The sequence below is a fragment of the Rhea americana genome, unplaced genomic scaffold (genome assembly GCF_003343005.1).
Source record: "Rhea americana isolate MKP2758 unplaced genomic scaffold, rheAme1 scaffold_302, whole genome shotgun sequence".
NCBI lineage: Eukaryota > Metazoa > Chordata > Aves > Rheiformes > Rheidae > Rhea > Rhea americana.
This window is the reverse complement of record NW_028186427.1, coordinates 767,359-780,343: the sequence shown is the minus strand read 5'-3', so window position 1 is coordinate 780,343 and position 12,985 is coordinate 767,359. Positions and strand designations below refer to the sequence as shown.

Sequence of the window (12,985 nt, the reverse complement as noted above, 5' to 3'; positions counted from 1 at the left end):
TAAAACCCAAAATAAGCATTCTAGCTTCTTGTTTCCAGTTCTCTAATGAGTTTTTTGGGCCCCCTTCCCTCCAAGTTCCACAGCCCCAACCTGTCCCTCATTCCTCCATGCAGGCAAGAACGTTAACAGTCCAAACAAGCTTATTAAGAATTGTTAATCACAGAAGTGAAACGGTCAGCTTTTTTATATTTTTATTTATATATATCGGGGGGGACTATATATATACATATATACATACTCATACACACACACAGAGTTTAATTCATGTTAAGTCTTTAAAGTGCATCCACACAAGTTTGCCAGTAATATTAGAACTATCAGATTATCTATCAAACCATTAAGTGATATAAACCACTGAATTAAATGAGACATTTTAATCTCCAATAAGCTGGGAAAAACCACAGCTATGATGACTCATTTGACTTTGTAGTTACTCTATTGGTAAGAAGAAAAGCTGTTTCACCAGAAGGGCAGCAAAAAGCACCAAATTCACACACCAATATATCAAATACTTATCTACAATCTTTAAGTTCAAGCTCTTTCCTTGACTATATGTGACCTTATGCAAAAATTTTACTGGATGCTTGATAGATTTACTTATTTTGGTTTAAATTCCTGAGTTTTGCCATTATGTTAAAAGATAAACTTTTTTTTATAGAGAAGTAAATTGTTACTTACCTAGTTGGGAGATAAAGCCCTGTACTAAAGCTGCCAAATATCTGGACCTGGAGAAAAGAAAAAGAAAAGGAGAAAAAAAGAAAGAAAGAAAAAACACACCACTGAAATACCTTGTAATTATAAATACTCACTTCATTTCAGTTTCAAAAGATTTGCTATAACTTTTCTAGACCTGTTAAAAATGTAGCCCAACAAAAATACATTACAAAATTTATTCTACCAAATTATTAGGCCTGTATAAATGCACTTTTTTTCAAGGATACAGCTCTACAGGAAATGGTATTTTCCCAACAGGAAGGGACTACAAGCAGCAGAGCATACTCTTTTGGAACAAGTCTTTTTCACTCCCTCCCCTTTTCCCCCAGTTCTACAGCAGTAGAAGCTGTATTGGTTGCTTTCCTCATAGGACAGCTTTATTTAAAAAATTTTATTTAAATTTATTTTTAAATAAATATTTTATTTATTTTTCAAATTAGTTAGATTTAACAAATAAGTTTTTTTTTTTTTAGTTCAGGAGAGTAACTGTAGCCAATTTCAGCACATTCTTGTAAGCACCCAAATGAAGCAGTTCTATTAAGATCAATCATTGGAGTATGACAAGGACTGTTTAAAATTCAAGAATCAAATTAAAACTCTAAAACTTTTGGCTTACAGCACCATGCACGTATTCTGCATAATTTCCTAGAGGAAAGCACAGACAAGTCATGACTGCTGCCCATCAATCCACACACTTAGCTGTACTTTGAGCAACAGCTCTGGTGTGGTCCCTGCAGAGAATTTGTGCCGGGAAAAATAGCAGTTTAATAATCCAGACCACTCATTTTTCTGACAAAAATCATCACTGAAGACTTTAGTTTAAACTTGAGTTTAAAACAATCCACACTTTTTTTAAAGTTTTAAGTCARTTAGAAGAAACAGGAATTAACAGCACTTTGCAATGCAATATTACTTCCATTAATTTTTTTTTAAATATTAAAATTCAATCATGGTTTACCTATATGTCTAAAAGTTTCACTAAACTAAAATTAAGTACTGAAAAAGTTTACAGTAGAAGACAGCTAACCTCACTGTATGCTACGCTTTAAATACACACATTCTGAAAATCTGTTAGATCTCTGCCATTTTTATAATTAGATTAGTATTTGATGCTTCTAATCAAAAGTATTGCTTATCATTCTTTTTCATTTTTTAAATCAACATTTATCATACGATAAGCTCATGAGAAGCTAACATCCTGTTGTTCCACGACACAGATGGACACAGATTTTCAGGAACGGTTCACTGAAGAACCTCTGTAGTGTTGAATGACTTGTTTTCTATGAGCCTAGTTCTACCTAGAGATCAAACCAAACACCTTATCTGATAAAGTGGTATAATTAGAAAAATTAGATGGGCTTTTTGGGCCAACAAGCCCAAAGTCTGAATCAGAAGCACTAGCTTTCAAGGCTTCTAAATACAATTCTAAAGAGGTGGTAGGGAAAAGGTACCTGAAAGCTAGGATAGCATTTTTAGAATAGTTTTTAAAATGGTATTTTATTTTCACAGAGCTCATCTTATTTCCTTTAGAAATTCCAGGTAGGATAGTACATGACCCAAGGTATATGAGTAGTAAGTGGTTTTGTACAGATAAGAAGGGTGGCTCAATATGCTTTCCAGAGTAATCTAAAAAGGAGTCTGAAGAATATTACACTGCAGGGGAACACTGCAAACATTATTCTCAGAGTAAAAACTGCTGTCTAAGGACTTGATATGGACTGAGGAGGAAAGGAAGGGTTAGGATGATTATTTGTTCTACAGAAGTAGTTCATTGATTTCCCAAGTTTTAGACAGATAGGTAACACAAATTGTGTGTAGGTTCTCATTTCTGAGGCTGAATGCAATACCTAGGAAACTGATGATATAGTATGTATATTCTGCACTTCACTGAAGTGGTGGTAGGTGTTCGTGTGTGGAAAAACCTAAGCTGAARAGACTTGTGCAGTCTAGATCAGATAGTTTCACTATGCTTCCAATCCAGAGGATGGAGATGTTTCTCACTCTCGTTACAACACAGCAAAATGTACAAGTTCATTTACTTGAAGTGACCTATGAAAAGGCTGGGCTACTGTGGGTCATTTGAGTGGCTACACCTGCTCTCTTGATCAAGAGAAAAAGTTATTACTGAAAAAAAAATGCACATGAGAATAAAGTAGATGAGTTTTACGGTATCTCTACTTCTGCACTATGACCACTGCCTTCATGCTTGTCTTCGGGAGAAAATGAAATCATGATGGTGTGAAGTGTTTTTACGCAAGTTAATGGCAGCACTGGTGCCTGGTATTGATAAAGATACAGTTTACATTAAGTTCCCTTGGGATAAATTTTTGTTGTTTAAAGAAAAATTACTTTGAGTAACAATAGGTTTGAAACTAAGTGGCTGGAAGAAACTTCTGGAGGTCAAGTCCAATTTCCCCAATGAAAGGTGGGCTAAGTTCTCTGAATGTCAAAGGGAAGGTATTAAAAAAAAAAAAAGAAGAAGAACCTTTATTAAGAAACCTCCCCCCATTTTTTTACACCTATTAGCAAAAGGAGAGCAGAAGTAGAGCGCCAGCACCTCAGCTGGCCTCTTTCTAGATACTACTGTCTCCAGACAGGACACCATCTCTGTGGCGTGTTTGGGGTTGTGTGTTGCCAGAATGACATAATGTCATGAAATCAGTGGGCTCCCTCATCTGAAGACACTCTGGGTTGGGGGCTTTGTTTCAAATTGGTTTGGCTGAGCCCCCTGCCCCCTTTTTCCTGCCTTATCACCTGTTTATTTATTTATATATTATGATTTCCAGTGTTGATATAGTTGACTGCCACACTTGGCAATGACCCATATCCCGTTCAGTGCCTGCTTCGTTGGAAACAATGTCTGATGTGCTTATTACAGTGAATGAGATTTAAAGCATTATCTTGCTGAGGAAACGTGTGTGGCCTTGCAAGATGCAAAGCTGAGAAACAAACTGATTGACTGTAGGTTAGCTAGAGAAAGTGTTCAAGCRCAGCTCTGTGGGCAAACAGGTTGAAATTATTTTCTCTTTTTGGTCAAACTTCACATTCCCATTGTTCAACTGAGGAGTATCTCTTCTCCAGACACAAAGACTGTACAAGTATATTTGAGTCAGAACAGCTGTATCAAATGAATTATCTTTTCTTGTTGTTGTTGTTTGGAAGAGATTTTTTTCTGTTCTTCCTTTCCTCTTTGTGAAAGAAATCACAAAAGAATTGGGCAAATGAGTCGCATGGCATGCATTTTTTATGTCAAATAAGTCACCTACAACTTTACACATCCTTCTGAGCTAGGACATCAAGGGACCCATTACATCTGCAGCAGTGGGTATTTCTGTGGAAGGGTGTTCTCTGGGGTAGGTGTGTTGGCTTTGACAACAGGTGACTTAATATAGAAAACTACAAGTTAGTGCAGCCCTTGAATGCAAATGTCTTTTTTTTTTTTTTTTNAAAAAAAAAAAAAAAAAGTCTTGACTGTTTAAATGTTTTCTTTTATTAAAAAAAATTTAAACATACATAATAGCTAGGACTCTGTGTTAAAAAGGAGATGTAGTTAACTAGTCATATTCAAATATTCAAAATGAAGTTATGCAGAAATAACCAATTTAAAAATCTTTTACTTTAAGCAATCTACTTCCTCACATGCACATGAAAAACTATGTCCTCAGTTCTCCAAATGAAATCAAACTATCAGTAGCCTTCATTAACTGGAAATCTAGGTTTTGAATTTCCTTCACTTTTTTTTTTTTTAAATAAAAAGTCAGTGTCAGAGAGAGTGCAGCACCAAGTCCACTACGTTAAGCTGAAGTCTTACCTGTTCATCTCCAAAAAACAAAATAAGGAAATTAAGTGAATCAAGTTCTAAAATTTATCAGAAAAGTAARTTAATATTTGCTTGAGTTACACTCACATCAGCTGTAGGCCAGAGATCTTTGATGACCATTTCTATTCTTTTCACCACTTCCCTTCTCATAGCTGCTTCTTCAGGACGAGGGGACATGAAGTCATAGAAATCAATTATTTCTTCGTGTAGTCTAAAGGAGAACGTAGCATCAGTTATAAYGGTGATTTTGCTATTACAATGAATTCCACTAAAAACAGGCCATAGGTTTTACTTAATATCAGAGTTTAAGACTTTTCTACACATTATTTCTCTATTAGAGCCTCAGTGTTTTGTTTTGTTTCTTTTTAAAGACACAGCAACCAGAAAGGCAAATAGTCAACATATAATTGTACTATTAAATTCATGGCACCTTTTACCATTTTATTATCCATTCCTTTGCTAAGATACCTACTGAGTGCTTTTTGAGGATCTCTTAGCATAAAACTGCTTTTTAAAAGAAACCTGTATGAAGGAGCTTCAAGGTCTTTTACATTGATTACTGTTAAGAAAACCCCACCATTGGGTATATACAACCTGTGTTATTTTTCTTCAGACACAGCTATTCATATGCACTAGCACTTCATTTTATCTGCAATTTTATCACTTAAGAATGAATAATAAGCTCCCACTGCAACCTTCTGCAACCAGCTCTAATTTTTTTTAATCCTCTTAGTGTTTGTCCTTTCCTCATTCATTTCCTCATGCCAGGTATTTATGAATATACTGAGCAAGAGAAACACTTGAGTAATTCCACTGGTAGCCTTCTTTTATCAGAGAAGTAAATAACTTATTCTTTCAATTGGCAGTTAATCCCATAACACCAGCGGGGACAGGACAGTTTTTACAGTTTTCAACAGAACCTCAGAAACATGCTTTGAAAAAATCCAAATCTGTATCAAACTGACCACTTGAATTAGGATGATTAACAAATCCCTTAGGCAACAGAACTACAAGGCACAACTGCCTTTTATAAAAGGTTGTACCAGCTCCTTCCGTATGTTTACTCGTGCAACTTAGTTCTATTCTGTTACATTATCAACCAAATCTGATCAGTACAGGACACATTCCTGAGAAGAAAGAACTGCTTATAGCAGGTATCCCATATTGGGAAGGGAGGAAAATAAAACTGGTCTCAGTTCCCCTATGCACTGCAGCCTCTGCCATACACAGTGTACTCTTTCAACGACAGCCCCTAACAAGGCAGCAAGGTCAAAAACATAGCCAGCACACACACACTTCAGCATCCCACTGAGCCTCTGTTCAGTGGATTTATGCTATCATAGTTTTTAATGATAGCATGAAAGACTCAAAGAATACTACTCATCACTAATCTATTTCCTTCATCAGACTGCTATCTCAAACACCAACTCTTCATTTTCTTGCACTGAGAAGGTAGCACTTCACCTATGCTTTTATTTGCATGAGACAACAACACCAAGAGCTAAATAGTCAAAATTCACTGAAAGTTCAAACTATACACTGTGTTTTCACAGAATTCCTCTAGAACTGTTTGGCATATACAATAAAATACCGCTACACAACAGTTATAATTCCACTGGCAGATTTAAATGCTTCTTACTGAGATTTAAAACAACAGTTCCTAAAAGTCAAAGAATGTTCTGGTGAGAACTCTTAACTCCTTCTCTGGCAAAGATCAATGCCATTAACTGGTCTGAGCTCTCCTAAGTACCCTTCTATACTTCTGATCTCTTAAGTCTTAGTGACTCTAGAAGTTTCTTGCTTTTGATATTTAATGTTTTCAGTTTTAAATACCTTCAGCCAACCAGTTCTCAAACCCTTTGACTTGACTTACAGATTTATATTTCATTTGCTTAATGCCCCCATTTTCTTCAATTCAATAGCTTCTACTTTTCAGAGAACATCACCTTCCTCATTTAAGTCCTTCTGAATAACTATCAATGGTATCCTCAGAGTCAGCATGTGACAACACTTCACTATTTTAATACAGGCTTTTCAAACATTTTACCTGTTTGGCTGTTCCTTTTGAAAAAGTCTCTCAAAAAATTAGATGCTTTTTATTACTATAGTTGATATTCTTCTAGTCCTCTTTGCTCAAGCAAGATTACTGGAGAAAATCTCACAAAAAAGTAACTCTACTATTTGTACCTAGAACCAGATGCCATATGGTGCTCAGAACTAATCAATCCCAGAGCTCCTTCTCTTCTAGCTGCAGGAGTCATCTAGTGTCTAAAAATATAGATCATAACACGATATTCACCCAGGCAATACAGGGACAGTTTTTTGTTGAGTCTTTTGCCCATGTAGGCTCTCTAACCTCCATAAGCACTTGTGGCTTCCTAATTCAGCATTGTGACAGTATCGTAAGTTCGGAACACGATTTCAATTCATGAAGCATGAAGTACTTACTGATACAGTTAACATCTTGACTTTTTCTTAAGCTACAGAGCTTCTTTCAACTTACAGCATCAATCATATTTTTGATCTCTTTCCAGCTTTTTAAACAGTTTAGGCTTCAACATCATCCCATCACCTAGTTATCTTCCATCATGTTAAGATTCCCATTACGTTACAGTCCTAACAAAGCTGAGCATTTTAACTGACTTAAAGGCGGGGGGGGGGGGGGGGGAGAGAGGCAGTTTCACTGTATTTATACAAATACTGCAAATGAAACTTGCTCATGAAATGCAACTGTAGTATTATAGCAAGATGAAAAAGACAAGAACACAGGGATGCAGAAGAGACCCACTTACTACCCTGTTTAGTTTGTTAATCTTAGCCAATTGTAGGCTTCTCAAGGCTGTTAAGATCATTACCATTAAGCACAATAGCAAACTGCTGCCTACAGGCTGAACTGTGGAACAAGACAGACATCTTTTGTTAACCAGAAGTTTATCCTCTAATGTTTTAGGAAAGTCAGAGATACATTTCTAGTCTTCAGGTTAAAATAAGATTAAGAAAATGCATCCTCAACTTTAAAAAAGGCAATACAAAAGTCTAAGTTTCTAAGAAAAATCACCTACCCTTATCTATTTTATCATTTACTGTACCTGCAAGTATTATTATATAATTATATTGATTTGTTACATCAAGGGCTCACTTCAATGCAGTGAAGAAAAATTCTCAAACAGCATCAACAAATAAGAAAGTGAACGAAATAAGCTACAGGGACTGTCCTCAAATAAGTGTCTTGTTTCTTTTCAGCATGTATGCACTGTTGGGCATACAGATTACTCTAAAGAAATGGACAGAAATGGGACTGCAGCATTTACTACAAATATGGAACCACTGACACTAAAAACTACACTTGCTATAACAGGTAAAGAATCTTATTCGAACTGTAAAGTCTGACAAGTCAGCCAAGAATCCTTCTAAAATGAAAGAATATATGCCACATTTATAGCGTATTTTATGCAACACTTAGGGGGTATGAAAAGTCTGGAAAGAGCTGGGAAGGCAGAGGCAGCATTTCAACAGCTTTGCTGAAATAAAGGTTATGAACAACAGGATAAGTACATAACTTTCTGTAAGTATGAACTCTGAAGGATGTCTGAAGACTTTATTTCAAGTTTAAACAGAGAAAGTCTTAGCAGACCAATGCAGGTATTTCAGAAGTCTGTTGAAATATCCTACCTCCACCCTAGGTGCAACTACTGTAAAGTAGAATTTCATCATGGCACTACAGGTGAAACCTTACACTGCAACAACCATCCTGATACAAAAGAATTGGTTATAATTTTTCAAATACATTCAATAGTTATAAAGCTCAATGATACAGCCTAAAACTTAGAAAAAAGTTTACTATAGAGGAATATAGTTTAAACAATAGTATATTCTGAGTATATACTATACAATAGTGTATTCTGTAGAATTTTTCCCAGCATGAACTAAAATCAAGACATCTCCAAAAGTAACAGAAATAAATCATGACCCAGAAGAGGAAATGGGAGTTTCAATTCTTCTTCTTCCATATACCAGCTCTCCTCACTACCATGGACACCTAGCTAATGATACTCCATGGTCTGTGCAGCTTTCTCCTTGCCCCCAACTCTTGTAGTCAGAGCAAGACTAGATTTTAATTGACAAGAAACTATCTAAAATTATCTCCCAAATTTATCTTACGTTTGACGGTTCAAGTAGTCAAGAAACTAAACTTCCTGGACTGATTTAAGCTACAAATTTTCAGATTTGTTTAAATACCCCCATTTATTTGTTTTTCGAAAGGGAAAAGGGATTAGAAAAAAGTAATCTTTGTGAAAGGATATCAATCAAATAAAACCCAATTGCTAAGTTTCTGAATATGACTGGATGTATTTGAAAAAATTCCATTATAAAAATCTAAAAATGAAACTGATACTTTAATATCATCTTCAAGTTAATATATTAACAGAATGGATCTACTATCTAAGCTCCTGAACAGCTGTATACTATACCTGACCTACACTGCTGACTTCACCACAACACCAAATAAACATTACTTCATTATTTTGTTGCATCTGTGAAACCATATGCAAAATTTTGAATCTGAATTAGTAAGTTTAATAAACCATTAAATAGAATTATTAAACATTGAAATTCCAGTCTTAATATTACACTTTTCCAGTTGCCCAAAGATAGCAAGTGACTAACATTCAGATGAGAAAAAACTGCAAGGGCAGAAACACATTAACAATGACAGACTGATTATCTCCGTGTAGATCAGGTAAGCATCACATCGAGTTAGCCACTGAAACCTTAAGAGAAGTARCTCTCGACTACTCTTGAGCAGCAGCTTAAGTGTTGTTCAAAATGCATCTCTCAAAGAGCCACTAACAGCAAGTCCTGCACATTCAGATGCAGTACCTCTGTAAGGCAACAAAATCTAGAAAACATCTTTTGGGATTTAAATATTGTAGTAGTTCACTATATAAAAGAGAAAACTTCCTGAATTAAGACCCTCAAGAAAAGAATAAGGTGTTTGAGAGACTATTAAAGACAACACATTCCTTGTTCAGAAAAAGCATGCATCAGCAATTAGATGGGGGGGGGGAGAACATGACACCAACAGCTTCTTGTGACAAGGAAGTGGAAGCTATCAGAAGACATCTGCAGAAACCTGAAGTCATGCACAAAGCAGGAAAAGAGAAGACTGGGAGATTCAGGATATCAAAAAGAATTATGAAGAATTCAATGAGCTACAAACCTGTGCTAGAGAAAGGATAAATTACCTCAGGAGCGTAAAACTGGCTCAAAGGTAAGTGATCACAAGGTAAGAGAAGCATTCACAGAAGGTAAATATTTCCCCCACCACACTTCCCCAGAGAAGTTTCCTTGATCCCTACTTTCCATGGAGTTGATCCAAAACTGACCTCTTCAGTAGAAGAGTTTCCAGCATAAAACAGGTGTCATCTATTCCTGCTAATTTGGTATTCACACAAAAGCAGCACTCAATACTGCACTGACATACGAGGAATGTTAAGCTGCAAAACTAGCAATCTTGACATCCATAATAGCCAACCAAGTCAAAGCTAGAATCAATGCAACACAGGAGTAAGTATGGTTATCAAAATGTCAACACAGCTGTTTTAAACAGAAGTCATATCTTAAAGAAAAAAATTAGGAATTATTCGTAAAAAATCACTGAACCACAAAGGAAGTCCTGTCAGAATCTACTGAGATTTCCAAAAGGCATTAACAATGTCTTACACATATCCTTATAAAGACTTGCAAAGAAATTAATCTGATATTGGATAAAAGGAAAGACCTTCATGCAGAGAAAGAAGTGCTTTAAATAGGAAACAAAAGACAAACTATCAGCTTTCATATTAAAGGAGGGTCACCAGAAGAGTCCTAAAGAGTTCCATGCTGTTCAATATCCTGATAAATGATCTRGAAAGCGGACAAATAGTAAAGCAAGAGAAATCTGCTTAGGCTGCCAGGTTATCTGGAATAAACCAACTGAAAAACTGCAGAAGGTCACTTAAAGACAGACTGCACAATGAAGTAGCAGGCAGAATTTGAGGTATGATAAACAAAGCAAGGCACATGGGAGAGGAATGTGAGGGTATTCTACCTTTAAGATGATAAATTATAGGCTCTGCACTGAATGTCAACTCCAAGAATCAAGATGTTGAAATAAGAATCATCTTAAAAATGTCTGCTCAATACTCAGTACTCAAAAAGAATAGGCTGAAGTGTTAGTAACTGGGAAACAAAAAACAAGATAGAATATATCAAGATGCAGGACTACCATCACACACACACACACACACACACACACACACACACAGGTCTAGCTCCTCAGTTTTAGAGATAAAACAGAGTTGCAAAAAATATAGAGAAGATGAACATCCAAAGGTGTGGAACAACTGCTATACAAGAAATAACTGAATAGACTAGAAGCCCTTTAGCCAGGAAAAAAGGGCAACTGTCAGGTACAAGAGGGAATGGAAAAGTTGTATCATGTTAAACAGATGCAAAGAAGGGGCACAGACTGTCTCATTAATGCACAGACCTGAGGTGGGCACTAAGTACAACTCTCAAACTCTCAAGTGATAGAGTTTAAAAAAAAAAAAAAAAAAAAAAAAAAGGTTTTAGATCTTTATATAACACATAATTTAATCAAAGAGCACCTTACATCAGGATATTGTTGATGCCAGATGTTCACAGAGGCTCAAGGGAAGTTAGGCCATTCACATATAAATTCCATAAAAATCTGTTAACAATGCACTGTCTGTAACTCAGGTAGAGCCTAGAGCCATAGATCATTGAAATCTGAGACACTCTTCCAGGAAATACCACCCCAGACTCACATTGATACATTCCTCCCAAAACACTTGGAACTGGCCTCTTTTGGACTCACCCATTACAGCTGTTCCTATGTTCTTAACATCAATTAAGTCTATTGCCAAAACTGAACAACTGAAGAGAATGATAAGACTGATATCATGATTAAACTGCTCTAAACATATCTTATTCTCCTCTAAAAACAGATGTGGGCACCTATCATATAAACCCTTGTCATTTCTTACTACTGTATTTCAACCTTTCTAGTCTCTACTATGACACTGTTTCAAGACTACTGCTCCAAAATCTTCCTTTCATCCCATCACCAGTCCCTCTAATTCTATGCTAAATATCTACTTTGCAAAGAATGCTTTTGAGCTTTAGCTGCTTAGCTCAGTTGGCTGCAGAGAGTATTGCATGTTCTGTTTGACAATTCATTCTGCAGTTATCCTTAAACTCTGCTGCATACCAATATTTAGGCATGAGAACAATAACACATTCAACCACTTCCTGATGATCCCTCAAGTTTCTCTCCAGAAATTTACTTACCACAACAAGCAACTACCCTTGCCTGTCTCTTTGAGTATTACTGTATATACTGCCAAGTTTCACCCTGATCCCAAAGCCAGAATCTAATACACATTGCCAGCACTGCCTGTCTCTTAAACCAACACCTTCACTACAGGTATTCACCTATAGTAGTGCATAACAGAGAAATAACAGTAGTGTGGATGGAGTATAACTCATTGTGTTGATTCTTTATTAGAATGTTAGAGAAAGACAGCACTAGTAAGTACAATGATGAGTGGTGTAAGCGCACGAGCCCTTCCAGGTGCTGTACGTACAAGTACAGACACTAAAGATTTCATGGAATTTCAAAAGTTTCAATTTCTTCAGCTCAGCCAAAGGACAGCTGAATACTGATTTGCAAAGGAAGTCAATGAGGCCTTCTACAGACAGCTGGAAGTAGCCTCACAACACCAGCCCTGATTTACATGGGGCACTTCAACCACCTGGTATCTGCTGGAAAGACAACGCAGCAAGGCACAAACAGTCCAGGAGGCTCCTGCAGTACACTGACGATAACTTTTTGACACAGGCGGTGGAGGAGCCAACGAGGAGAGGTGTGCTAATGGACCTTGTATTAACCAAGCAAAGGAGGACAGGTTGGAGATGTGAAGGCTGGGGGCAGCCTTGGCTGCAGTGACCACAAGATGGTGGAGTTTAGAATCTCTGCAGGAAGCAAGACAAGGATCTCAACCCTGGACTTCAGAACAGCAGACTTTGGCCTCTGCAGGGAGTTACCTGCAGGAATCCCTAGCAGGAAGCGGAATCCAAGAGAGCTGGCCAGTACTCAATCATCACTTCCTCCAAGATCAAAAACAGTGCATCCCAAAAAGAAATAAGTCCAGCAAATGGTGCAGTGGACCCACATGGATGAACAAGGAGCTCCAGGCAAAACTCAGACAGAAGAGGATAATACACAGAATGTGGAAGAGGGGACAGGCTGCTGGGGAGGAATATAAGAATGTGATCATAAACTGCAGGGATGTGACAAGGAAGACTAAGGCCCATTTGAAAGTATGTCTTTGACACCCTGTGCCAGATAACAAGAAGGGCTTCTTCAAATACATCAGTAGCAAAAAA

The 12,985-nt window shown here is 36.8% G+C and overlaps 1 protein-coding gene across 3 annotated transcripts in view; it reads right to left on the bottom strand.

Annotated features, from left to right (window-relative positions):
• The window catches only part of TENT4A (terminal nucleotidyltransferase 4A), a 60,133-nt gene that overhangs the window by 40,465 nt on the left and 6,683 nt on the right, over positions 1 to 12,985 (bottom strand). For all 3 annotated transcript variants that reach the window (XM_085309763.1, XM_085309760.1, XM_085309761.1), the window contains exons 2-3: positions 4,622 to 4,745; positions 679 to 725 (exon numbers count right to left, since the gene is read on the bottom strand). In XM_085309763.1, coding sequence (XP_085165889.1) covers positions 679 to 725; positions 4,622 to 4,745 — 171 coding nt within the window. The remainder of the gene's footprint in view (positions 1 to 678; positions 726 to 4,621; positions 4,746 to 12,985) is intronic.